General features: G+C 32.1%; 1 protein-coding gene across 4 annotated transcripts in view; it reads left to right on the top strand.

The window, feature by feature from the left end:
• Positions 1-27,452, top strand: part of Hnf4g (hepatocyte nuclear factor 4 gamma) — a 135,061-nt gene that overhangs the window by 87,265 nt on the left and 20,344 nt on the right. For all 4 annotated transcript variants that reach the window (XM_047563715.1, XM_047563694.1, XM_047563704.1 and 1 more), the window contains one exon: positions 26,711-26,882. In XM_047563715.1, the coding sequence (XP_047419671.1) occupies positions 26,737-26,882 (146 nt within the window). In that variant the 5' untranslated portion in view covers positions 26,711-26,736. The remainder of the gene's footprint in view (positions 1-26,710; positions 26,883-27,452) is intronic.

Raw genomic sequence — 27,452 nt, 5'->3', positions numbered from 1 at the left:
AGGAAGTTCCTGGTATTCTGAAGGTCCTAGAAATTATTTTAGACTATTTTCAGAGAACTGAAGTCTCAGTTGCCTTCATAATCCTAAAAGCCAATGAAATGCTAGGCTAGCTCAGGAAAGAAATGGAAAATATCACTTTATGCTTTTTGTTAATAACAGTGTTTTTGCCTTTAAAATACTAGAAGTAGTTCAGCAGTGCTGGGTATTAAATCTCAAGGAAGATACATTCTTAGAACTGGGATCGCTGTGTCAAAAGTTTGAGCATTTCAATAGCTCTCCATAAGTACACACACACATCCTTGCGAAAAAGGCAATTTATATTTCCTTCAGCATCTCGTAAGTCATATTGGTTATCCTAAGCATAAGATTATCACTTACAAAATCAGCTAATTTTCTAGGAATAAAATTATATTTTGAGGTTAATGCACTGTAATTATTACCTATTTTGAACATTTTTCATATGTTGGTTTTCTGTTCATATTTGTTTGTCAAAATGGTTTATTTACATTCTACTGCTTTTAGGACCTTGATGTTTTTATCACAAATTAAAATGATATTTGGTTACTTACATATATGCAACCCTGGCATCTTATACAATGATTTGTAGAATTGTGAAAGCTAGTTTGAACTTCTTATCTGTCTGACTCTGTAATGTTACAATTGTGAGCTATACCTATTATATCTGGTAGTGCATGAGTGGAAAGGCAGCTGAGTAGTTCTGAATTCCACTCACTAATGTACATGAATTTAACAATTTCTATCAGAATTTGGAACACACTAAACTCTGAGCACTCATTTTGACTATCACTGAGAAATGTTCTTTTTGGAAGATTTAATAATTTTAGGATTTTGACGGAAGGTCTATTTTCCTATACTGACATTTTCTGAAAGTATTTTAGGTTTTGAAGGCAAGTACTGATTTGACCAGTTAATATTTGAAGTAGTTACTGATTTGTAAACACTACTCTTCTGCTAACTTGTTGGTGGACCTTTGACAAGTCACATAACCTGTTTCTTCAACCCAAAATGAAGTATTAGTCTGAGATGTTTCTTAGCTCCTTGCTAGTTAAGTCTTGCTGATTCATTTATACTATGCAGTTCTTTTTTCTTGATATACCTTTGGAATATGCAAATGAATTTGAGGTTGTCTTTGGTCAGCCCTGAGTTGGCTTCTCTCTCTACTTTATTCTTTAATCCTTTTCAGCACATGATAAACAGTACAAAGGTTGCAAAAGTTTGGATCGTCAGTACTAACATGCTTTGGAATAATATTCATTCAGTAAAATATGAACAGAGTTAAAGCAAAATATGTAACAACATTGTTTTGTCTTTCGATCTTCTTGCCTAAATTTCACTGTCCTCTCCTTAAAGGAGAGTAGTGCAAATGTCATAATACAAGAGTTATTAAAAAAAAAAAAGTACGTAATACAAGACTTACAAATATACCCATTTGGGAGTTTTTGTCACTTTTTCGTTAAGTTTAAAATTTTTCTAAGAGAGTGTGATGAATCCATTTCACTCTCAGTTACATTTAAAATACTTTGTAGATACACAAAATCCAAATAATTAACTCTGCTTACTACTCAATGATTTAAATAGAATAACCCTTGACCATATGTTTATAATACCTAACAGTACATTTTAATTATTTTTTAATTAGAAAAAGATATCCTTAGAATTTAAGATTCTTTAAGGCAAAAATTGAACCTTTTAATTGGTTTGCTTTAGTGAATTTTTATCTCTTAATGGAAATAGCGCTTTGATTTTAAAGATTGTATATACTTTAAAAGATGACTCTAAGTAACAAGATCAGGTATATCTTATGGAGAATTATAGATTTTTTTTCTGCAACTTACCTATCTTCTGGTATATTAGAAACTATGTAGTCTAAAAGTTAAATAATAATTAGTCTAAAAAGTAGATGTAGTGATATTAAGAAATATAATTTGAATGTTCAGTCAAAGTAATTTCATGAATATAAGAGTTCAGTTTATAATATTCCTGGAATGAAATCTATCATAAAATTGAGAAGAGGCTTTGGCAATTGTTAAATGCTAACTTTCATAAACAGGGAACTCTATCTTCCACTTAAAGTGACTGTTTATCTCGTACTTGAACTCTTCCCTGATTTTATCCTTTTGAATAATACTGTACTAAACTGAATCTCTGATTAATATTTAAATGCACATGGGTAGAAATAGGTTACCTAATCAGAGAAAATAATTAACAAACCACCTCATTCTCATATCCTTTAATTCCTTCAAGGAAGCATATATCTTGATTGCTACAATATCATTCCCTTTGACCTCCTTTCTAATTCAAAGCCTAATAGATTTTATGATTGAACTGGCTCAATAACTTTTAATGATAAATTCAAAGAATTTTCTGATTGTACTGTCCTTATACTGTTTTTTTCCTAAATTACATTTTTCCTTATTCATACAATACCAATAAGGACTGTTTTTCCCACTCTAGATAATTTTGTGGTAGAATTCAAGGACGAATTCCTGTGGCCCTTTCTGGAACTACTGAAATGCCTTTTTTTTTTTTTTTTTTTCTTTTCTTTTTTTTTTTTTTCTTGACAAAAAAGAACGCCTTTTGAGGAGTGCCCAAAATATGAGATAAGTCTGTGAATATCATAGAATGATATTCATGTTCTGATGGTTAAATCCTATAATTTTATTTAGGCAGAAAAATTCTGTAGTTATAGGAAAAGAATATGTGTATAAAATTCTGCATGTATGTGTGCATATTTATGTTTGTGTGTGAAATATATTTTGTGCATTTATATAAAGATGATTTATAAGAGTTAAAGATAGATTACAGTCTATTTCTATATAATTTTTAAATTTACATTTTTACCAATTTATTATTAAAATCTCTATCTCTAACCAGTACCACTGTGAAGTGTTAAGGAATAGGACTAAATGATTTTTAAATTTTCACTTACATATATTGTGAAATTTGTTATTATATGTATTTTGGCAGAGGTTACTGAGAATTGAAACAAGGGGTACTTTATCACTGAGTTACATTTCTGTTCCTTTTTATTTTCTGTTTTGAGACAGTGTCTTGCCAAGTTGCTGAGGCTGGCCACAAACATTTGATACTTTGACCTCAACCTCCCATGCTACTTTACAATCAACTTTATGTATCTTTAATAATTAAAGATACAAGGGAAAGGGCAATAATGGGCATTGTTACTCTTTTTAGTTTACATAGGGTAACTTTGATACATAAGTTTTTTAAAATTTAATGTAATCAGATGTGTACATATTTCCTGTTTTGTTCTTTTCTAGATCATTTATTGTGATTTCCTTTCCTATTCTGAAGCAAAAAAATATATTTTATGTAACTAATTATTCTTTCTAAAGTTTTACTTTTTATGTTTGTCATTAATCTTTGTATATTTGTGTTTGGGTTTTTATTATATGATTCATTTAGGTACATGCAATCGGGATTATTTTAAAGTGATCCATTGCTTGTCCATTGGTCTGGAATCCCATATAGATATGAACTCTTTCTCAAAACACAGCTCTATTTCTGTGCTCTTTATTCTATTATATTTATGTATTAATCATTTTTGTAACAATACCTTACCTGTTTTATAAGATGCACGTATGCCTTTACATTATTTGTCCTTCTTCAGAGTCATTCTAACTTTATTTTTTCCATTTTCTATATCTATTGTAGAATTATTTGTTAAAATACAAATAAAATGCAACTGATATTGGGTGAAAGTTGAATCAAAGACATAGATTAATTTGAGTAGAATTGACATGCATGAACATGGTGCATGGTGTACATTTACACATATTTGGATTCACTTCTGAGTTTCCATTATGTTCTATAATGTCCTTCATTATTATTAAGTTCCCTAGTTATTTTTGTTCCTTTGGTGCATAGAAGTGTTCTTTTGTTTTGATTCTTCCAAATCCCATTATTTTTATCAAGTTACCACTAATGTAAAGAAATAGAATAAATATATACATATTTTTAAGTTTGTATCTAGTAAATTTATTGGGTAATTGTGTTAATATGAATAATAAGCTTGTAAATTCTCTTGGGTTATCTGTTTGGACTAGTAAACTTGTTGGGTAATTTTGTTAATATGAATAATAGACTTGTAAATTCTCTTGGGTTATCTATTTGGACAATTAAATTAATTGAAAGTGATGTTTTTCTTCTTTTCCAATCCTTATTTTATAATTTTTTATAATTTTTTAAAATTTTTGGTACTGTAGATTGACCCCAAGGGTATTTTTTCCACTGAGCTACATTCCCAGTTCTATTTTGAGTCATGGTCTCACTAAGTTGCTAAGGGTCTCACTAGGTTTCTAAGGGTCTCCCAAAGTTGTTGAGGCTGACCTTGAACTTACAATATTCGTGCCTCAGTTTCCTAGGTTGCTGGTATTATAGACATGAGCATTTTTAAATTTTTTTTTCTTCTATTCCTCTTATGCCTAAGAATTCCAATAAAATGATAAATAAAAGCAACAATAATTGCGATCTCAACTATTTCATGATTAAAGAAATAAGTCTACTCTATCATCACCTGGTATTTTAATTAAGAATATATTTGTATAGACTTTTGGGTTATATTCTAAGAGTGCATATAAGATTTAGTTTAAGTGCTTTTTGACTGTTTGACATACTTGCTTATATCATTTCCTGAACTTGGAGTTTTGGTTTTTGGTAGAATTCAATAAGCAGATTTTTCAAAAATAACAGTGGCCTCATTTAGGTTTGCTATTTCTTCTGATCAACTTTGTTAAGTTACATTTATTTAGAAAAGTACCCATTTGGTCTAGGCTTTTTACTCATTGTCAAAAAATTATTTGTAATGTTCACATACTATTTTTTTTAAAAAAAATCTGTAACTCCTATGTTGTGCTTTTTAATTTCTAACTTTCTTTGTGTCTTATTTTATTCTTGGTAAAACTTTCCAGATGTTTTTGCTATTGTTGTTTTGCTAATTTATTATCTTCTGATAGAACACACAACTTTATTGACCCTTTTTATCTTTTCTTTTTAAAATTTGATATTTGATACCTCTTTCTCTATTCCATTCTGTTAACTTTTTATTGCTGTGACCGAAATACCTGACAAAACTTTTCCTAAGAAGGAAGTTTATTTCATGGTTCACAGTTTCAGTGACCTGTAGTCAGCAGACTCCATTGCTCTGAGCCTGAGGTGAGGCAGAACATCATGGCAGAAGATGTGGCAAAGGGCAGCCTCTCAGCTTATGGAAACCTGGAATCAGAGAGAGCAAGGACAGGGCCTGGGACAAGATGGAGTCCACAAGTCCATGTCCCCAGTGACCTATTTCCTCCAGCCATTCCCCACCTGCCTATAGTTTACACCACCTCCCAGTAGTCCATTCATACTATTAATTTGTCAAATGGATTAATCCATTAATGAGGACGGAACCCTTATCCAATCCTTTCACCTCTGAAGATTTTTGCATTGCCTAACACATGAGCCTTTGGGGGACATTCCAAATATAAACCCTAACATTCATCTTATTATGTATTTATTTCCCCTGTTGCTTATTTTCCAACTCTTTAAATTGAACTTGCATTTTCCTTACAGCTTAGTTTATACTGCAGTAGATTTTTTTTCTTTGTTTTATAATGTCAGAGTCAACTCATAAGTTATTTAGTATTTTAAAAAAATATTCCGAAAGTCAAAGGCTTTTTATTATTTCTGTGTTCTTGATTTCTGGTGTTATTACATTTTGTTCTGAGAAAATGATCCGGTAATACTGTTTTTCACTTTTACGTTAAGACTTTTGTATGGCTGTATTTGGTAAATGTTATTTAGTGATTGACAAAAATGTGTATTTTCTAATTGTTGAATGATAGTTTCTGTATATGTTCCTTCAGTTTGTTTGCTTTCTCCTGTTTCATCTATCATTTGCCAAAAAGGTATAAAAATATTTCAGTATAAGCAAACAATATATAATAATACAGTAAAACTTTTGAAATAACAAACACATCTTACATTTTCCCAAATAGAATCAAATGGAAAGGAGTAAATTTAAAGTCATAGGTTTTACAGTGAGTTGGGTGTGTTATTCAGTGGTTGAGCACTTGTCTAGCATGTGGCAGACACTGGGTTCAATTCTAATCACCTCAAAAAAAAAAAAAAAAAAAAAAGAGAGAGAAATGAAAGGTCAGTAGTATGTATTTTTAAAGGAATATTGAAGAAAATAGATGTTTTAAAATGCAGTGCAAGTAAATTATTTGGTAGTAGCAGCTGAGTGGTACTATGCATATATTATGAAATATTGAAAGTATTTATAATATTGATAATTATTTACTTTGGGTATAATAATAGTAAGGAGTGGTTGAATGATTGCTTTTTCCCTTAATTGTTAACTAATGGCACTCACTGCTCCAAAACGAAGAATTTTATCACTTCTAGGATTTTGATGTCTGTGAATATTCTAAAAGTTCTCTATGAACTCAGAATTTTTAGCCATTTGAAGCTTATGGTTAGAGATAAATGTACAGATCTTGCTACATGAAACTAATTTAGTATCATGTTTTACTTTATATGTAGTTTCCTTTTGAATCTCATCTTAGACAGTTGGTCAGAAAATACAATAATTTAAGAGGTGTGTGGATACATTAAAAATATGATCATTATCTTTTGAAAGAAAACTGTCTTATAAAATGTTCATTATATATCCATTTTAAAGTTATAATTATTCCATATCTTCCTTCCAATAGTTACTAAAATTAGTTTTGTCTGGGTGTCGTGTTGTATACCTATAATCCCTCTTATTCAGGAGGCTGAGGCAAGAGGATCACAAGTTTGAGGCCAGCCTGAGTAACTTAGGGAGACCCTGTCTCAAAACAAAACAAAACAAAACAAAACAAAAAAGGACTGGGAATGTAGCAATGTATAATGTAATATGTGGTATAATGAAAACACTTAATAGAAGACATTTTATGTGGGGCCACTTTAAATTGACAGAAATAGTGATACTTCTTTAAGATACAGTCTCCCAGTAAATTAATTTTTGAAACTCTTTATTGAAGTATAATATAGATATAGAAAAGTGCTCATGTCATAAGCAATAGCATGATAAAATATCACAACTATACACACCCATGTATCCACAGATTAAAATTTAAGCACGTAGATATGAATGTACTCTAAAGACCTATGGTGGACACACTTTTCACATTTCACATGATTTGACTCCCTACTAAAATACTTGTTAAATAAAAATTATCCTGTAATTATCCTATAATTATTACATGTACTATAAGGTATATGAGTACATATGTAAAGTTATAACTCTGGAAGGAATTGCTTTGAATTTAGGAGACCTATAAATAGAAACTTTAGTTAGCAATTCAAAATATTCTAAATTGCATGACCAAACTCATCTTCCTTAGTGAGGAACAAAGACTCAAGAAATTAGAAGCTTAGTCTGTCTGATTAATATGGTAGCCTGGAGAAATGTTTCATTATTTAGTATTGGGTCATGAGTAGTTTTGAAAATCTACCTTATTTATTATGTCCATATGTTACTTACTTTTTATATTGTAGGAATCAATAATTTTTTAACAGAATGAAGTCATTATAAAATAAGCATTTTAAGTGCAATAACCTGTATACAGTACACTGGAGGAAATGGAGGGGAAGAGGATGTAGGAAGTGAACATAAGGAGGCTGTTTCTGTACCCTAAAAGGAAGTGATGTCACTGTGAATTAGGAAGACTATGGGAATGAATAGGTAGGGATAAATAAGAAAAGGGTCATTTAGGATAAATCAACATGACTTGGTTATTGAATTGAGAAAATCAAAGAAGACAATTATACATATGTATATACATATATATACAAATATGTGAATAATACAAATATATAATACTATATACATATATACACTTATTTATATATATTTGGTCTTTTACATTTTTATAGAAATATCAACAGTTGTTCCTAATTATAACAAGATAAAATTAGGGAAATCAGAAAGGCAAATTTTTCCATTTGCAGTAGGAATGAATTCCAATTTATATATATATATATATCACACATATATACACATTTTATGTATGTGTGTGCATGCATACTTTCACACATACACACACACACAATATTCTGTTTTACAATAAGGACAGTTTGAGCATAATGAGTCTAGCACTTGGCTCCCACCCTTTTTATAGCCCTAGTTTTCAAAGTGTGGGAAGATGAGACAGGTGAGGTCACAGCAAGTTAATTCAGACTGGAATGTAATGAGGTGAACGGTCGTCATTGTCTTGACAGTTCTTACCAATCACACCTTTCAGAATCTTCCCCATTTGTATTTTGACCTTATGGTACAATTGCTATCCTGTTCAGACCTCCTCCAGGAGCTGAGAAGACTTGGACTGTGCTACTTGACACCTTACCTCTAGCCAGTAGTTCCATATTCTTTTGTACCATTTTATTAGCCTCAAATTATCAAGGTTCCATTGTTTGATTTAATATATTAACATGGCAAAGTTTTACTGTATGTGACAGAAGAGCATTCTAGGAAAAAGAAATCCTCAACAACTGAGGGTATAAAGTTGTATTTTGTAATGGAATCACATCGTAATAAATATTTGGGATCATATTTCTAAAGAGTGATGAGAATCTTAAATGCCTGAGATTCCAAATGGGTGGCTCGGTGGCTGAGTGTCCCTGTCTACCAAATATATACAAGATTCCAAAGGAAAAGAGAACAACAGCAAGCTAAAGAAGGAATCTTGGAGACTATATCATGAGGTGGTTGAAGAAGAGGGGGAAAAGGGGAATCAGTTGCACCACAGGCAGAAGAGGAATTAAGACAACACAATTTTAAATAAAAAGTTATTGAGTTTAGTAAATCAGAGGTGCATTTCAAGTGAAGCTAATGAAACTGAAATTTCAGGGCCTGTATTTTGTATGAACCCCTTTTAAGTCCCTAGGTAACAATGCATTCTAAAAATTCGTTCTTCTTCAAGAGGCCTCTCAGTATTGTGTAAGCTGCTGACTCTATGCAACTAGTCAGCAACTGAAAAATGTTTTTTTCTTTTTGAATAGTTTTCTGCTTGGTATTAATTTTTACTCAGTTTTCTCTTAAAAATAGCTGTAATGCCATGCCTACTCTCCCTCCCTCCCTCCTTCCCTTCCTTCTTTCCTACTGTGCTGGGAGATTGAACCCAGGGCCTCATGCGTGCTATTCAAGTGCTCTGCCACTGACTTACATCCCCAGCCCTGACAAGCTCTTAACACTTAAGTGAAACAACTATTTTTGCCCTTAGCATTTAGAACATATACATAATGAATTTATTTAAATTCTATTTATTCATGGCGCTACCGCACTCATCAATATTTATGACTTAAGATATAAAATCCCTTTCTCTCTTTCCTTTCCTTCCCACCTTCCCTTCTTTCCTCTCTTTCTTCTTTCTACCACAGCTGAAAGGAGAACAGTTAGAAGGACATGGTATCAGCTAACATAATGCATGTTTATCATTGAAAAATTATATTGCCCCAATGAACATGGGTGTAACTTCTTTGCTGAACAAACATTCCGTGTACTGTCACAATCTAATATCACAGTTATATTACTGTCTGTAGTGTTTTGCTTTTTGTTTTTAACAGATCTAGAAATAGAGTTTTTACTTTTGGTGTCATGGAACCAAAAAGTTATTGTTTGGCTTACTGTATTCAATAAAATGATTTGAAAACATTTCAAAGCTGGTTTCATAAAAATGGACAAACATAAACTAGAATGAATTTATTAGTACACATCAATTTTAATTTACATTCAAAATCCAAGTAAAATTACCAAAAGTTTATTCACATAGTTTTTTTTAAGTTTCCTTAGTGCCTCAACAAATTTAAAAAAGACTTTAAAAATATGTATATTTTTAAGGACTTTGTAATCTCCAGAAATTTTTCACAAAGTTAATGATATAGGACTTAATTAACACATTTCACAGACCAATGACTAGTTTTCTTTCTATTATATATCTAAATATCAATAATAATGTATATAAGTATATATAGATCTTCATTATTTACAGATTTCATATTTGCAAGTTTGCCTACTTACTCAAATTAATTAATGAATTAATTAATTTGTTTGTCTATGTGCCAGAGATTGAACTCAGGGGTGCTTAACCACTGGTTACATTCCTAACCCCTCTTTTAAAAAATTATTTTTATTTTGAGATAAGTTGCTTAGGGACTTGTTAAGTTGCTGAAGCTGGCTTTAAGCTTGCAATCTTCCTACATTGGCTTCCCTCAGAGCATTTTTGTAGTTACTCTTAAGCTGTGCAGAGTGGTGAAGAGTTTGAATTGCTTGATCCCCAGAAGAAATCAAACAGCGATACTCTTCCACATTCTGTTGTTCTTGTACTGTAAACAAGTTTCCTTTTCATGATGTATTTAGTGCCACATTTGCTTCATTTTTTTGCTTTTTGTTGATGATTTTGCTGTTTAAAATAGCCCCCAAGCATAATGAGGTACAGTTTAGTGACCATCAGATCAAGAGGGTTGTGATGCACCTTAGAAAGAAAATACTTGTGGTAGGTAAGCTTCATTCAGGAATGTTGTAGTGCTATTGACTGAGTTCAATGATGATGAATCAACAGCAAATATTAAACAGTTGTCTTTAAACAGAAGCATGTACCAGAAAAGGCTATCCACTGGTTGGTTTATGAACATACTGTGTCCAGAGGCTTGTGGGACAATAGTCCTTATTTCCCCTAGGAGTGGTGGCTTAGTGTTTGCTTATTCAGTCTTCACAGTGACTTTAATAAAAATAATTACCACAGATAGTGAGAATCCACTATACGTATGTGCATGTATGCATATGAGTGTGTATGTGTATGTATATATATATGCACATATGAATATGTGCATATATATATATATACATATTGCATTTAAAAAGTCAATGTAGAAAATTATAGTGTGCCAACATTATGGTTTCCAAGAATACAAAAAGAAAAAACATTTTGACCATTATAAAATTAATTAAATGATAACTCTTTATTATACAACATATATTTGCAATATAATTCTTAAAAATTTACTTCTAAAACTGGTGTGCTTATTAGCTATTTTAATGCCACAAAATTTCTTTTATAAACAGAGCATAAGCAAATTTTACAAATGTTCAATATAAGATCTTTCAGTTATTATGATTGATATATATTGTATCTTTGAGTGAGTCTATATCAGGATTTCCATTTTGTTTGTAAATGAGGTAAAATTCAATACTTTCTCTTCTAACTGTATTAAAACAGGCCTCCTGTGCTCTGTTACTTAGTGGGAATTCAGTAGTCCAAAGAAATCAATGAAGTCCTTCACTTTTTTTCTTTGTGAAATCTTGAATAAAAGCTAGAAATATGACATCACTACTTTTATCTCTAACCCTGTTCTTGTGGGAGGATTTTGTGCATTTTGCAATTTCTTCATCTAAGTTCTTCTTTTCTGTGATATTTATCTGCTCATTATTAAAGCAGGGAAGGGAGATAGTGTATGGGTGGCCCACATACCCACTGGAACAAGGGAGAGTCCTTTTGTGTCTTGTGTGTGTTGGTACTGTTGACCTGCCATCCTATGGGCCTCACAAGAATCCCAGATCATTTTTCTGGCCTTATGATATTTTATCAGATGCCCCTTTAGATTGACTTTTGAGATACAAGTGAAACTCTAACACAGAAAAGTATGAGAGTGATTACCTTCAACCTGTTTATGACCTTCAGCTCCAGGTAAAATCTTGATGAAACATTTTTTTTCTATTTTTTTAAATAAATGATGTGAATATCTGATGTAACTTTGTTCAGATGTTACTGTGAATATCAAATGACTAGAAGGCACTTTTTAGACAGTCCATATTCTCTTCTGTAAACTACTTCACTTTATGTTCAAATTGAGGAGTCCCTTATAGACTAAAGCCAGTACTGTGGGGAACAGACTCCATTCTAAAGCTCTCCCTAACATGTTGCAAAAACTGCCTTAAAATGGCTTCATTCAGATGCCTCAGAATGCGTTCAGATGACTCTACATAGGAAAGTTCACAAGGACCTTTATTTGTTCTTTGGTTTCATTCTGTAATGATGCTGGAGAGTCAAGGACCCAAACCAACCTATCTCCAATTTCTTCATGATCTTCTTAGCTACAGACAAAAGCAGAAGCATCAGGAACATAGCATATGGGTATCTTTTTCTTCTCGGACTTCATAAAAATGCCATCCTGTTAAAAATCTAGGACTGTGGGAACAAGGGTGAGGTTAGGTACCACTGTCTACCGCAGTAAGCTGGGGTTGCTTATTTGTCCTGTTGGCCTACTGTAGGAAATAGGTAATAATCATATAAACAGAATTAAGTATTTAACTACAAATTGATTTGTAAAGAAAAAGAAAAGAGTGCTTTGAGACAGAACTACAGAGAAGGAGGTCAACTTTAAATTAGATGTGAATTTCTTTTCATCATTTTTTACTAGAATCTGTTTAGGCATACCGAGCACTCTGTTGCATCCTTAAATATTGATTTTAGCATTTAGAGTCCTTCTTGCAAAATAACTATGATTCTGAGTTTGTATAATCTTTCTCTTCAAAATATTTATCTTTCTCTTCTAATTAAAAAAAATCTTTGTGTAATTTGACTTATTCTGGAAGACCTATATTTCTTTTCTCTCAATCATCAGTTTGTCAACAAATAGTAGTACTTTTTCTCTACTGCTTCCAATGACGCTGTATTCTACTTTTTTGATTTATTTATACTCTCCTTAATTCTCTTTATAAATTCATTCACTTTTTAATATCTCAATCTGTCACCTTTGAGTTTAGTCTTACTGTCCTTTTATCTTAGTTTATTTCTGAGAGATTAGAAAGTTATTTTTCACCCTTGTCTTTATGTTTTTTTTTTCTATTTTGCAAAGTATTTGTGCATACATGTGAAACTCATAATAATAATGTGAGAAAGCTTAATATTCATCATTTAATTAAGATATTTGCTATAAACTATAACCAAAATAGCATTAGACAGGATATATGGACTTATGGTAGTTCAGATACTTAATTTTGTCACTTTCTCTTCCCAATGTTAATCCAACTACTGTCTGACTTTCTCAAGAGGAGCAGCTACAGAGGTTAGTAGGCAGTAAGGCAAGGCAGGTGTGAACAAGGCAGGATGGAGTGGGTATGCAGAGGCCATTGTTTAGCTGGTCTCTATATGGACCTTGTGATCTAGGCCAGAAAGCCCTTGAGCAGAATCAAAGTTCCAACGAAGATAGATGAACCAACTGAAGGTTAGGTTTGTAAAACTAAATATGTTGTCATCAGAAGACTTTTGCTCTTCTGTCTCCCTTAGGAAGATAGAAGAGCTAGGATGTTAAACTGAGTTCCCCTATTGCCAAGCTCCCCGGGCCCTGGAAGATAATGCAAACAGGTAAGCTACACCTGTAACCCAGAAATGGACCTGATGATTTTGTAACTAACCTATTACCTACCCCAGGGCTGCTGTGCCTTCCACTCCTGTGTGACTCTTCCATTTATGATACTCTAGTAGGTAGCTCTGAACCTGTGGGTGAGTACAGCCGTGAGTAATTAAAAAAAAAAAAAAAAAAATAGTACCAGCAGCCTGAGAAAGGAAAAGTAAGCAGAGCACTTAGAACAGGCACTTGCATTTAGCCAGAATTTCTATAGCTGACTGATGATAATTATAAGAAATATAATGACTATTTAAGGCACAAGGCATATTTAGATTTAACTCATGTTGCAAGACTAGTGTGTAATTTTGAGCTTAAAAATTTACAGATCAGTGAGAATTTCTATGGAGATCCAAATTTGAGGGTTCAGAAAATGCACTAGAATAAATATCCAAATGAAATTCAAACTGGAAAGAAATGGAAATCATGAAGAAAACATAAGGGACATGGAGGATGGATAAAAATTACATTCTTTGAAATTTGTCATGTGCCAGGCATTGTTCAGTGTTCTTTTCAGTTTCGAATTTATTCAGTAATTATAAAAACCATTTGAGATAGAAATGTAGAGAAATCTAACATGGAACTAGTAGGAGATTTTGAAAGGATAAGATTAAAAAGAAAATACCCGGAAAATGTGATAGAAGTCACCTGGATGAAAAAAATTAAGTATAGATAGAAAGGGCTCACAAAGTTTCATGAAGGGCTGATGAAAAAAGTAAATTAAAAGATGAACTCCTCGACATTTAGTAAAATTCCTGAATTCCAAATATCGACATTTAAATCTTTCATTTCAAAACATGATGTTAGAATTGATAGGAATTGAGCTGCGTGTGTTGGTGCATGCCTGTAATCCCAGGGCTTGGGAGGCTGAGGCAGGAAGATCCCAATTTCAAAGCAAGCCTCAGCAAAAGTGAGGCACTAAGCAACTCAGTGAGACCCTGTCTCTGAATTAAATATAAAATAGGGCTGGGGATGTAGCTCAGTGGTTGAATGTCCCTGAATTCAATCTCTGGTGCCTGCCCAGCCCCCGATTCTGCCCCCAAAGAAAGAAATAGAATTGATAGGAATTACTTTTAAAGAAGCTTGAAATCAAAGGTCTTTGACATCTTATTCTCTCTTTACACAGGGTATTTTTTTTTTTTTTTTTACCTATTAGAGTAAAAGCAGTCTACTCAATTTTGTATTGTTATGTTTTGTCATTTCTTTGTTTAAATATATAGGGAATTGTGTGTGTGTGTGTGTGTGTGTGTGTGTGTGTGTGTGTGTGGTAGATGAGCCCAATTTACTTGTATCCAAGAGATTCAAACTGCTGGAACAATTATTTGGATGAAATAGTCTTTTTGTCATACTGAGTTAAAATTATACCTTTATAATATATTAACTTTTCATATATAAGAGATAATTTGGGATTTCTCTTTTGTTTCCTGATCCATTCATCTTTTCTAACATACTATCATACTCTTTATTATAATGGTTTTATGTTTGCACATCAGATGATATCAGTCTTGCTTTTCTTTCATTTATTACTTTTGACTCCACAGTTTTTTATTCTTCAATATGATTTTGAAGTCATGTCATCTAAAATCCCTTTACTCCATCAAAAATAAAAGAATAAAATCCATCCTATAGATGCCTTTCTAATTGGAATTTCATGTGCTGTTATTCTGAAAAAATTGTTATTTTTATGATTTTAGTTTTACATATAATAAAATTGAATCCTTATCTTTTTTCATATCTGGCTGGGTTTTTTTTCTAAAGCTCATTTCCAGATTGTTTTCCAAGATGTGTACACATTTAATTTTCTTTCCCAATTGTAAATGCTGGAATATAAAGGATAATACTGATTACTATTGGTAAGAATGTATACTCCAGTAGTGTTCTTAGGTTCAGGGAACTGTCCTTAATGTTTCACCCTTGAGAACATATTTAATGTTGAGTTTGGTAAGTATTCTTTACAATATTTATATGCACTTAAAATTAGCATACTACAGTAATGCAGCCACATCAATGTTTATAGCAGCTTAATTCACAATAACTAGATTGTGGAACCAACCTAGATGCCCTTAAACAGATGAATGAATAAAGAAAATGTGGTATATACACAAATGGAATATTATTCAGCCATAAAGAATAATAATATGGCACTTGCAGATAAATGGATGAAATTGGAGAATATCATGCTAAGTGAAGTAAGCCAATCTAAAAAAACCAAAGACTAAATGTTTTCCCTGATAAGTTGATGATGATATATAATGGGGGTGCGGGGGTTGAGGGGTGAGAGAAGAATGAAGGAACTTTACGTAGAGGGAAATGAGGCAGGGTATAAAAACTGGTGGACTGAGACAGCCATCATTACCCTATGTACATGTATGATTACATAAATGGTATGAGTCTACATTGTGCACAACCATAGAGATGAAAAGATGTCCCTCATTTGTGTACATTGAATTAAAATGCAGTCTGTAAAAATAAAAAAAAATTAAAAATTAAAAAATATATTTATGTAGGCACTTTCAACTCCACTGCTTGCTTCTTATGACTTGAATCATGTTTCCTAAATATTACCTCTGATCTTTGTGCTGGAATGCAAGTAAATGAGGCAACTGGAAGAATGCTTTTATGTTCTGGAAAATCTTTGCAATGTACCATGGAACAGATACACAGTCATATGCAAGAGATGCATAAAAAAATCAGGGTGAGTTTTACTTTTGACGTAAACTAGTACCAAGTTAGTAATCTTATGTATATCATTGTCAACTTCCCACTAACAAACCTAAAAATTAATGACAGTGCTAATTAAGACCACATTTAATAGTCAATAGGAGGGCTTACACACTGTTTTACTTAGCTGCAAACCAGTGTTTGTTTTGGTTTAGAAGTTTACATGTTTAGGACATTAATTATATTTCTCAATCTAGCTTCATGGCTAGAAATGAAATTCAGGTGTTTCTTTATAGAGATATAAATTGTCATCATTATCGTCATGACCATCATAGAGATGATGATAATTACTTGATTGGAAACTCCAGGAAGGCAGGAATTTTCTCAGTTTGTTCTTGTAGAAATAACCAATGATTAGAAAAATACTTGATATATAAAATGAACTCATGTTGGACTAGAAAAGATAAGGAAAGGGATCATGGAGTGGGGAGAAAGAAGGATGGATGTGGATAAGACCAAAGTATGTTATATGTGTGCATGAGCATGCCACAATGAAATTTATTTTTCTGTATAATTAATATGCATTAGTAAAGTATACTGATGCTCAATATAAATTCTGTGTCAAACTAATTACTTGCATATGTCTTTTATTCAAATATTCCGTAAGTATTTGTGGAGTGTTTGCCATGTGACAGACAGTGCTTCAGGCACTAAAGACTTGAATAGAAAATGGAAGGCGTTTGCCCTCACAGAGTTTACATCTGAAAGCAATGTTCCCGGACTTCACTGCACATTGAAATCACCCAAAGTTTTTTTACATTGATTAAACATTCTGATTAAATTGGTACCTGATACACCTGGGACCTGGTTTGGGAGTGTCTATAGTTCCCGAGATGATTTCAATAGGCAGCAGAATTTCTGAATCACTGGACTAATAGAAAGTTAATCACTAAGCACGTCCAAACTGCTTGCTTGAGAGTGATGATAGCTTGTGTAATGAGAGCTACCACCTTACCTAAGATGTTTCATTCATATTAGATTCATATATTTACTACTAATATCATAGTAATTTTGCCCTATATTTTTATCCAAAAGAAGTATTTTAGTATGGTAGTTTTTGAAAATTCAACCAACATTTAAAAATATACAAGCTTTCCAAAGGGAGTAGATATATTTAACATTTCAATTAAGAGTAAACCATATATCTATCTTTTTTAAATTCAGATGCAAATATTGTTTAGTTTTATCCAACTCAAGTATCATATTAAAATGTTCTCCTTAAGTGTCTAAAGGACACTTAAAGAGAAATGCTGACCAGTTCTTGACTGTGTGACTATATCTATAACCTATTATTATATTTTTAAATGGAGAAATTGCAATTCTTATTTATTTACTTGACTTCCACATTCTAAAGATTATGGTTATTATAGTACATTTTTTTTTAAATGTTCAAGCCTACATGTGCACTCAGCATAGTAAAACTGCTGCTATTTTTCTTAAACATACTCCAGAAGATGTTTGAAACAGGGACTGGCCCAAACTGATAACTTCCTTCCCTTCAGCTGGTATAATGCAGCGAATTTGGTATCAGAGTGCCACCACAGTCTTAAATAATTCTAAGTAACCTTGCTGAGTTTGCAGTGACAACATCAATAACACCCATTGTACAAAAGAAAAAGAAAAAAAGGGCAAAAATAGTACTTGTTAAGTGTTAACATGCCCCTTATATCCACTTATTTTTTTTTATTTTCCTTACAACTATAATCTAAATTCCAGTTAATAATTTAGTGCTAATCAGCTCCTTATCTCCTGAAAAGGAGAGTCTGTTTTGAATCATAAGGCAGCTGACCTTGAAGGTAGCTTAATATATGCAGATTTCTTATATTGTCCCTGTTCTTTTAGTTACAGCATATCTTGCTGCACGTAGGTCTCAACTGCACAGTCCCCTTTGTCCATAATAGAATTGACACTCTTCCTTAGTTTTGAATTTTACATTTCTTTGTGCAACTAGTTTGAAATAATAACCTGATGGTTTAATAAGCAAATAAAATAAATATAAAGAGTTGAGGTAAATCCTACGTACTTTAAAGAGTACCAGCATTTTTCTAAATTAATTAGGCTGTTTCACAAGGTGATTGTATATCTCTATCCAAATAAATTTTTCCTTCAAATGACATTATCTGGTAGTGATGTGAATTGTTTGCATTGATCAGAAAAAGAAGATGTGGCTTAGATGTAAAACTAAAATAAGAATTTAAAATTCATTCTTTGGATTAAGTTTCACGAATTGAAAAAAAAAAGGAATCAAGAAATGAGTTATAGAATAATTATAATTCTTTAAGGTTAAGGATAATTATAAAACTAAGGAAATATATGAATGTTCAGTTGAAATTTAAGTAATCTTTAGCAATACTAGGTCAAGAATTTGTGTCAATATTAATAATAATAGACTTTTTAAAATGTCTAAAAAGACTTTGACCTTAATATTCTAGTGAATTAATGTGATTCTGCTGGCTATTGCTTAGATTGCCAGATCAAAGACCAAGGAAAAGAAAAGAAAAATTTACTTTAAGATAAAAATTGTATATAATGCAGTTTTTATGAACAGGTTACTTAAACTCTCTGAGAGTTGTCCCATCGTTACAAGCAGCTTCAAACTTCTTTGTATGTCAACGAGAGCAACTTGTTTTGAAAACTAATCTTATTTTTGTTTGCTCATTTTAATGTTTTTATTTACCTATTTTCTCACATCAAAATTAGGAGAAAGAAGAGGCTAGATTTCTATTTAAAAAAGATGAATGGAGATTAAGTTACAGTGACAACAAGGAATTTAATTGTAACTTGTTGAAATTTCATCTGGTTTTTAATGATTGTATTTAGCTACTCTTCATGCTTGGAAAGTGGAATATGAAATCAACAAATATTACAGATGTGCTTTTGGGATTAACATATCCTTTTGGTAAGGTAAAATAACCTCAAAGAAATAAATTTAGTGAGCAAATTTTATTAACTATCCAATAAAATCTTTTTATATTGGTATTAGCATCCCAAATTGTTTTCATGAAACTTCTCTTGTGAAAATAACCTTGATTTTTATTAGCTTGTTTGCTATTTTAAATCACGCTATGAAGGAATGATTAATATAAAGTTTAGAACGATTTAACAGGCTTAATAGTGTTACAGATAAGATAGAAATGTTTCTGCTATTATCTTGAATAGTCAGTAGTGAATTGTTCTTTTTTAAAACACTGCGCTGTTTTCATCTCTTGTTATGTTGCTCTAAAGAAATTTAAATTATATATTTCACATGCCAATTTATAGAACCATTGTTTTGACAAAAACATTTTTCAACATCATTACTTGTACTACTTAAAATTGACTTTTTATCTACAAATAATTTGGTCATTCTCTCTGGAGTATTAGACCTGACCAGGGCTAAGACAGTACATGTAAGCTTACAAAACACTAGATCACACTAAAAAAGAGTGATATTTTTCTCAGCTTTGAGAACAGATACTTCAAAGTAGCGTCTTCTGCCAAGAGATTTTTCAGTAAGTCCTAGTTTCTCATTTATACTCTTAGTTTTGGATATAAAGTTTACATAATTGTGTTTTAGAAAATGTGTGCTTCTAATTTTAAATTATTTTAGGTATTAGAATATACACATGATTTTTTTTCTCAATTAAACTTTTCAAAGTAGACTTAAAAGTACTCATAAATTTATTTTGGATGTATGGTTTAGGGATATTAGTCTCTTTTATTTAAGAATAATTGTTTCTATTGTCACTGAGGCATAAAAATAGTTTTTCTTATAATTAATTAAGCTCTTAATCTAATATAGTCTTAATGAATTCACTCTTAGGAATTACTTGATGAAGCAATAATGAAAGGCTGTCTGGTTGATATCCATCTGCCTCTTTCCTGAAAATAACTAAATTTTAATGTGAAAACATATAAATAAAAACTATATCTGTTTCATGTATCTAGAGCTTATGTAATTTAATTTTATAATTCAATTTTGTTCAATTGTGGCATGCATGTTTCTGAATCATGAAAACTCCACAATCACTGTTGAATGAAAAACACAAAGGAATACTGAGTGTGATACTTGTTTTGATTTTGATGCATAACAAAAAATCCAAAACTAATCATAACAAATTGTTTCTCTGTGACATTTTCTTTTCTCATCTATTTTTTTTTTTCTTTTCTTCTTCATCCTCTTTCATCTTCCTTTTCTTCTCTTTAAACAAAAATATTTTGAATATAGACTAATTGGGTTTAGAAGTAGAGAATAAGAACTGGTCATAAAGAACAATATAATTCAATTTATAAATACAAGTTATCTCAAGTTGAAATCAATATAAGAGAACCTCTAAACTCCATTTAGTTAACTCCTGGGATTAATTCAGGGTCTCAATTTCCTTTGTGGAACATGCTAATTATTTTCCAGAGTCGGTTCATCTCTCCAACTTTCTATACATGTCAAGAGTAACATGCATTTGTTACCTCAGGTGCTATTGCCATTTTTCTTGCATTTTCATTTTGTAATTTATTTAAATGTTGTGCAATTTAATGCAAAATTAATGTTAGAAAAGCTTTACTTTTTTCCCCTATAAAAACCAAGGGAAGTACTGTGGAATTGAATAAAAGCAAGTTGACAAAAGTATATGAAATATTTTGTAAAAACTATAAAATTGAGCAAGTCTTTTGTATTCAGATTGCTTTAGAAATAGCTTTGACTTTTTTCCATAAAGAAATTAGAAATCAAAAGCTGCACGTGAGATTTAAGTGGAAAAAAAAAAGTAACAAATCCCTAGAAGTGGATTCTTAAAGAAAATGATCTTGATTCTATTAAAAAAAAAAAAAGTAGTGTTTCTATCTACTCAAATCAAATAAGCTATCAAACATATGTATGCCATTTACATGATTCTTTTAATTATTTTGTTTACTTAATTCAGTAAATTACTGCTTCTAGAATTTAAGAAAAGAGGGCTTCTACTGTGCTTTATGTCTGAGAACAAAGTTAAGGATAATCCTTCTTTTGTTAGACTAAGACTAACTGAATTCTATGAGTGTTTTGTTATCTGAGTATCATGGAGAAGACAACTGCCCACTTGAGGAGATATGGCTGCCATCTTGGTTCTGGTATGGCTTCCGAAAATTCTCAAGTTCTTACTTTGTGAAATGAGGGAAATGATTTGCAGTAACATGGATGGGAAATAGGTTTCATCTTGAAATCAAACTCCCGTTAAGTGCTAGTGGCTACATAAAGATGCTTCACTATAGAACTGGATGGTCTGGTCTGGTAGTAATGTCTGCCATGGGAACAACATGAGGCAGAATGATAAAACTGTGACAACATTATCTACTAGCTATAACCACATTTTTCTTCATGTTTTCAGTCTTAAAAATGAGTTTCCTACCTTTTTTCTTTTCTTTTTTTGCCTCTTGTTGGGATACTCCCACTGGTGATGTCCCTTAGTAATGTTTACTTACCACATAGTTGAGAAAGATTGGGACCAATGCACAATTTATCCTTTTCATTCCCACAAGAAACACATCTTTGTAACTTCACCAATGAGAAAAAGTTTGGAAAAATTAAAACAAAGATTTTCTTGCTGCAACTTCTCCAGAAACTCAATAATTATGTTTTGTCTTCATTAGAGAAAACTGGCTTGTAAAATGTGTTCAATAATATTATTAGTATTAATCTATTTTTAATATAAGTAAAAGTGTACAGAACATGAGAGCAAGAGGACTGTTCCAATGATCACTGTTTAATTTAGTGAATTTGTTAATTTGACTCTGATTTTCCTCAAGGTCCTTGACATGGGACATGATTACATGATTTTGAATTTATTTTAGGACAGTTTTCTGGATGAAAAAATGCAATAATATCTAAGACAAGATATTCACAAGTTTCATTTCTTAAAAAATCAATTAAGAATTGCTTCATTTTAATCTTCAACAAATGTGGAAAAATAGATCTGAATTTATAATGCAAATGGGGCTACAATTCTTTCAAGATTATATCAATACACAATTTCAGAAGTAAATACGCTCATCAAATCCTGTCATCTAAATATTCCCCAAACTCCAAATGCCACATGTACACATAAAAGACATACCTGTTATATTGATGAAGGTTGATGAAGGGTATGTGTGAATCCACATTAGGGATAATTTTACTTCAGTTAATGCCTAGTATGTAGCAAGCAACAGAAGTTAAAAAAAAAAAATGAAACTTTCCTCATGTAACAGTGATTAGTTGAATAACTATAACACACAGCTCTGCCTATGGGAGATTTACAAATGTGAAAGGACAAAGACCCAGAAACTGATAAAGAGACTATCGTATTAGGAATCTGCCCAGGAAGCTACTGGAATATATCATGAATCCCTGTCATTACAAATTACAAATTTATTTTCTTCCAAAATAAAGTTGTATTGTACATGTAAGAAAGCTCGAAACTGTTCAGTACTCATCTATAGTCTTGACATATCAAATTTATAACAGTAAATTCTGCCTTTCAGAATATGTGGTATGTGGTGCCAAGCCCCTGAAATGGGATACTGCACATTAAAATTGCAACTTAAAACCTGAGAGATTCCCTTTTCTATGTTTAATCCTTCTCTTAATGACCTCATTTATTGTCTACTAGAAATCAATTTAGGAAATCATGTTAGTCCACTAAGCACTTCAGATAAGGCAATTCCATGAAGCATTCCAAGATTATCGCAAGGAGTTGCTCTCATATACCATAAAAGAAGAAATAAGTAGAATATGACCTCTTGCAGATGGTTACAGTTTTACAGCCCCTCCCACTGCAGCTCTTACGTCGCTCATTTACAGTTAGCTCTGGATTATCACTCTCAGATTGAAAGCAAAACACTGTGGGCTTTTCTGGGCTTGAGGTGCCACTTGTATGTGTGTCTCTCAGTTGATGATGAGGGTATCAGAACCGATTCTGGACATGGATGTGGGAAATTACAGTGAAGTTTTGGACCCAACTTATACCACTTTGGAGTTTGAAACGATGCAGATTTTATATAATTCAAATGGTGAGTGCTCATCTGCTTATAGATATATAAAAAGTAAGAACAGCAGGGGGAAGTGGAGTCGAGCTTCCCAAGGTGGTGGATCAGGGTTTTATTGCTGGAGGAGTTGAGTCTTGCTTTTTAAGACCACAAATCTGAGCTTTTGCACTTCATCACAAAATTTAAATTAATAATGCTATGGCTATTTTATGTTACAGGTAGAAAAACCTAGTTTTGTGTAATAAAGTAACTTCAGAATTCTGTCATGGACTAGTTAGAGAGGAAAAAAAGAGTAGTTTCAGCAGATATTTTATTTGCTGTAAATCATAGTAATAAATAACATTGGCAGATTGGCTGTGAAAGTATATTTTCTATGCAATATTTAGAATGACTTATGGAACAAAGTTTCTATAGAACATTGAATACTTTTACTGATTGCCTCCTCCTTTCATTATTGCAGTTCTCAGTTGCTACTGCTGAGAAACTACATTTAAAAATCACTTCAACTTTTTGTATTGAACAGAAATATGAAAAGAAATAGAGGTTTATATTATAACCTCACTTGACAGGCTAATGTTTAGCCATACAAAGCTCTTGGTATTTATCTACTGTAACATTTTAACTTTAAATAAGACATGAATTGTCTTTGCATAATGCAGTTTGTTATTGTCTTTGAATTTAAAATTTTTCCCCCAAGTGTAAGTCTTGTCCAAGACAGATTGTAATTGTTAGAACTTCGAACATCTTATAATTGCGTATACTTAGGAAAAAAAAATGTGTGTGTGTGTATGTGTGTGTGTCAGGATTGAGAAATCATGTTATGGTAAAAGTATCCTAATATTCTACTGTAATGTACAATTTTTATGACTTATGTTCTGGTTGTATTTCCAATAAGAAAATTCCAGTTATATTTCCTTATTAAAAGGGAGATTTTTTAAAAATAGTCAAAAGATGAATTCTGAAATTTAAGCACAGATAGAGTTAAAATGAACCTATAATGTAACTCTTAGGAAGTCACTATTTTTTTTTTTTTTTTTTTTTTTTTTTTTTGTGGTGCTGGGCATTGAACTCAGGGCCTTGTGCTTGCAAGGCAACCACTCTACCAACTGAGCTATATCCCCAGCCCGGAAGTTACTATTTTGAATAGACATATTTCATAGAGTATCTCAATAGAATCAAGACTTTAAAAAATGACTCTAGGTTCCTAAATGATAGCAACAGATTTACTATACGAATTTGCAATGTATGCTAAAATAACTAATTTGTATGGCCATTCCCAATTATTATTTAACCTATTTGTAATAACTGTCAATTATATGTAACTATTGCTAAACTAGTTAGAGTTAAATTTGCTTTCAGTATTTTCATATACTAATCCAGAATATAATCAATCTCAAATATTTTTTACTTGCATATTGCTAATGTCTTTAATGTTACCAAAATAAAAATTCTTTGCATTAAATTCTATAATGTAGCATGATGAACCTTAAATATATTCCCATTATTTTCAACTTTAAGAAATTATATACAGCAGTATTTACTCAGAAGCATTAGTGAACAGAATAAATGTGATGTCACAGGGTATAATTGGGATATGACAACATTAGATTTTACTTTTTTTATATTAAATAGATATAATGAGGTTTATTATTAGTATATCTTCATTATTATATAATTTATGGTGAATTAAAATTTGAATATACTCTGTGTGTGTGTGTGTGTGTGTGTGTGTGTGTGTGTGCATGTGTGTGTGTGTGTGTGGTACAGGAGAATTTTATCTCTGAGCTACATTTTAGCTTTTTTTTTTGTGGGGTGTGGGTAACAGGTATTGAACAAGGGGCACTTAACAACTGAGCCACATCACCTGACATTTTCTAAAATATTTTTTGTTTTGAGACAGGGTCTCACTAAGTTGCTGAGGCTGTGTTTAAACTCCTGTCACTGCCTCCCAATTTTTTTTTTTTTTTTTGAGATAGAGTCTTGCTAAGTTGCACAAGTGATCCCTGAACTGGTGATCCTCCTTCCTCAGTCTCCTGAGTACCTGGGATTAGAGGCATGTGCTACTGCACTTGATATATATTATCTTATAGTTAATATGTTTTGAGTACATACAGATTTTAAAGATGCATTCAATAATATTAACTCATTTAAGATATTTTATTTTGTAAAAATATCTACATATTTATTTTTAATGCCCATTCTTTCAAAACTATACATTAGAGACCCTCTACATGCTGGTCATAATTCTAAGAGCTGGAAAACAGGTAAAGTCTCTGATACTCTGAAGTTTATATTCTGTACATGATGATTTATAAATGAGCAAACCAATACATAATGTAATTTTAGACAAGGGCATTGTTATTAAAAGTAATAATAATAACCAAGCTCCAGTTTGTAATTGAAGGGTAGATTGGAGGTGACTTTTTTAGATATGTTCTCAGAGAAGATTTCATACAAAATGTGAGATTTGAACAGAAACCTGATAGCTAGCTCAAAGAAAGTCTTGAAGAAGAACTTTCCTTCCAGACAAGTGTAAAAGTTTCAAGGTGAAAGTAGGCTTCAAGAAACAAACAAACAAACAAACGAAAAATAATAGCACTATTGCTCAAGAATAGTGAACAGGATGAACAGCGATACCAGATACTGGGATCAGAAAGGTGGGATTGGCAAGTGCAGGAAGACTTCATCATGCTGGGTTTTACAGGCCATGGTAAAGGGCATAGGATTTACTCTGTCTCTAGTGATACATCATGGCAGATTGGACACAGAACAGTGACGTGGTATGAATTTCTTAGGTCAAGATCATTTGAGTGCCTTTGGGGTAATAAACGGGGGAGCAAGCTTAAAAGCAGGGAAGTTAGATTGGAAGCTATTGTAAAAGTCCATGGGAAGGATGATGGTCAATTGGATAAAGATGATCTTGCAGAAAGGGTGAAAAGTTGTGGAATAAATGTGTATTTCAAACATTAATTTACCACTGAGTTGGATAGGAAGGATGACTGAGAGAATTCAAGGAAAACTCCCAAGTTTTTGGCTCCAGGGACTAGATGGAACCATTGGCTTATATAAGGAAGATTGAAGAAAGAACAAGTTCTACAGGGAAAAAAAAAATCAAAATTCTGTTTTTGATATATTAATTTATGATTTTTATTTGACTTCAAAGTAAAATTCTTAAATAGGTACTTGATTATTTCAGGCTGATGCCCATGAGAGTTCTCAAGGTAGAAGCAACATATAATGACTTTTTTTTATTCCATCATGCAGATGATATTTAATGTCTTGTGACTGCAGGAGTTTCCCTTGAGAAAAAGTATAGCAGGGAACTGAGCCCCATGAATTTCCAAAATTTAATGGTCAGAAATATGAGATGGGAGCTATGAAAGGAACCAACCAGTGCTTAAAGGAAAGTCCTGATGTAAAGACTCCAGCAAGTCAGGAAATTGACTCTTTGGACCCCATGAATAATTATAAGAGAAATTTAATCAAGAATATTCAGTACGAAGTCTAAATCTATTCTTCATTTTTTTTTTTTTTTGAACAGATAATTCTGCCCCAGAAACAACAAGTATGAACGCCACAGACAACGGTGTCAACTGTCTATGTGCAATATGTGGGGACAGAGCAACAGGAAAACACTATGGGGCTTCGAGTTGTGACGGGTGTAAGGGATTCTTTCGACGCAGCATACGCAAGAGTCATGTTTATTCCTGCAGGTACTTCACATGTTCATTAAGGAAATTTTCAGATGTTTGGAGTAGCATGCAGGAAGTAAGGGAAGAGCCAGGCGGGGTCTCATACTCCTGTAATCCCAAAGACTCGGGAGGCAGGAGGATCTCGAGTTGAGTGCCAGCCTCAGCAACTTAGTGAGGCCCTAAGCAACTCATTGAGATCCTATCTCTAAATAAAAAAAAAATAAGAAGGTCTGGGGGTATAGCTCAGTGGTAAAGTGTCCCTGGGTTCAATCCCTAGTACTCCTCCCCACAAAAAAAATGAGGTAAGAAAATTTAGAGCCTTCATATATTTGTAACGCTATGAACAAAAACTCTATGTGGCAATGATAGAGTGTGTGTGGTATGTATACAGGATGCATACATAGAGGTTTTTTTTTTTTTTTTTTTATGAAACAGATTAGACTTTAAAAAGGTATATATATAAAAAAAAAAATCCACATACCTACCACCCAGTTTAGACCAACCTAGATGAATCCTCCAGTGGACACCTCCCACTTTCCCTTTCTATAGACTCCCTGAGGTAACTACCATCTGGAATTTGATGTTGATCTT

This window comes from Sciurus carolinensis, chromosome 1 (genome assembly GCF_902686445.1).
Source record: "Sciurus carolinensis chromosome 1, mSciCar1.2, whole genome shotgun sequence".
NCBI lineage: Eukaryota > Metazoa > Chordata > Mammalia > Rodentia > Sciuridae > Sciurus > Sciurus carolinensis.
This window is presented reverse-complemented; position numbering and strand designations above follow the sequence as displayed.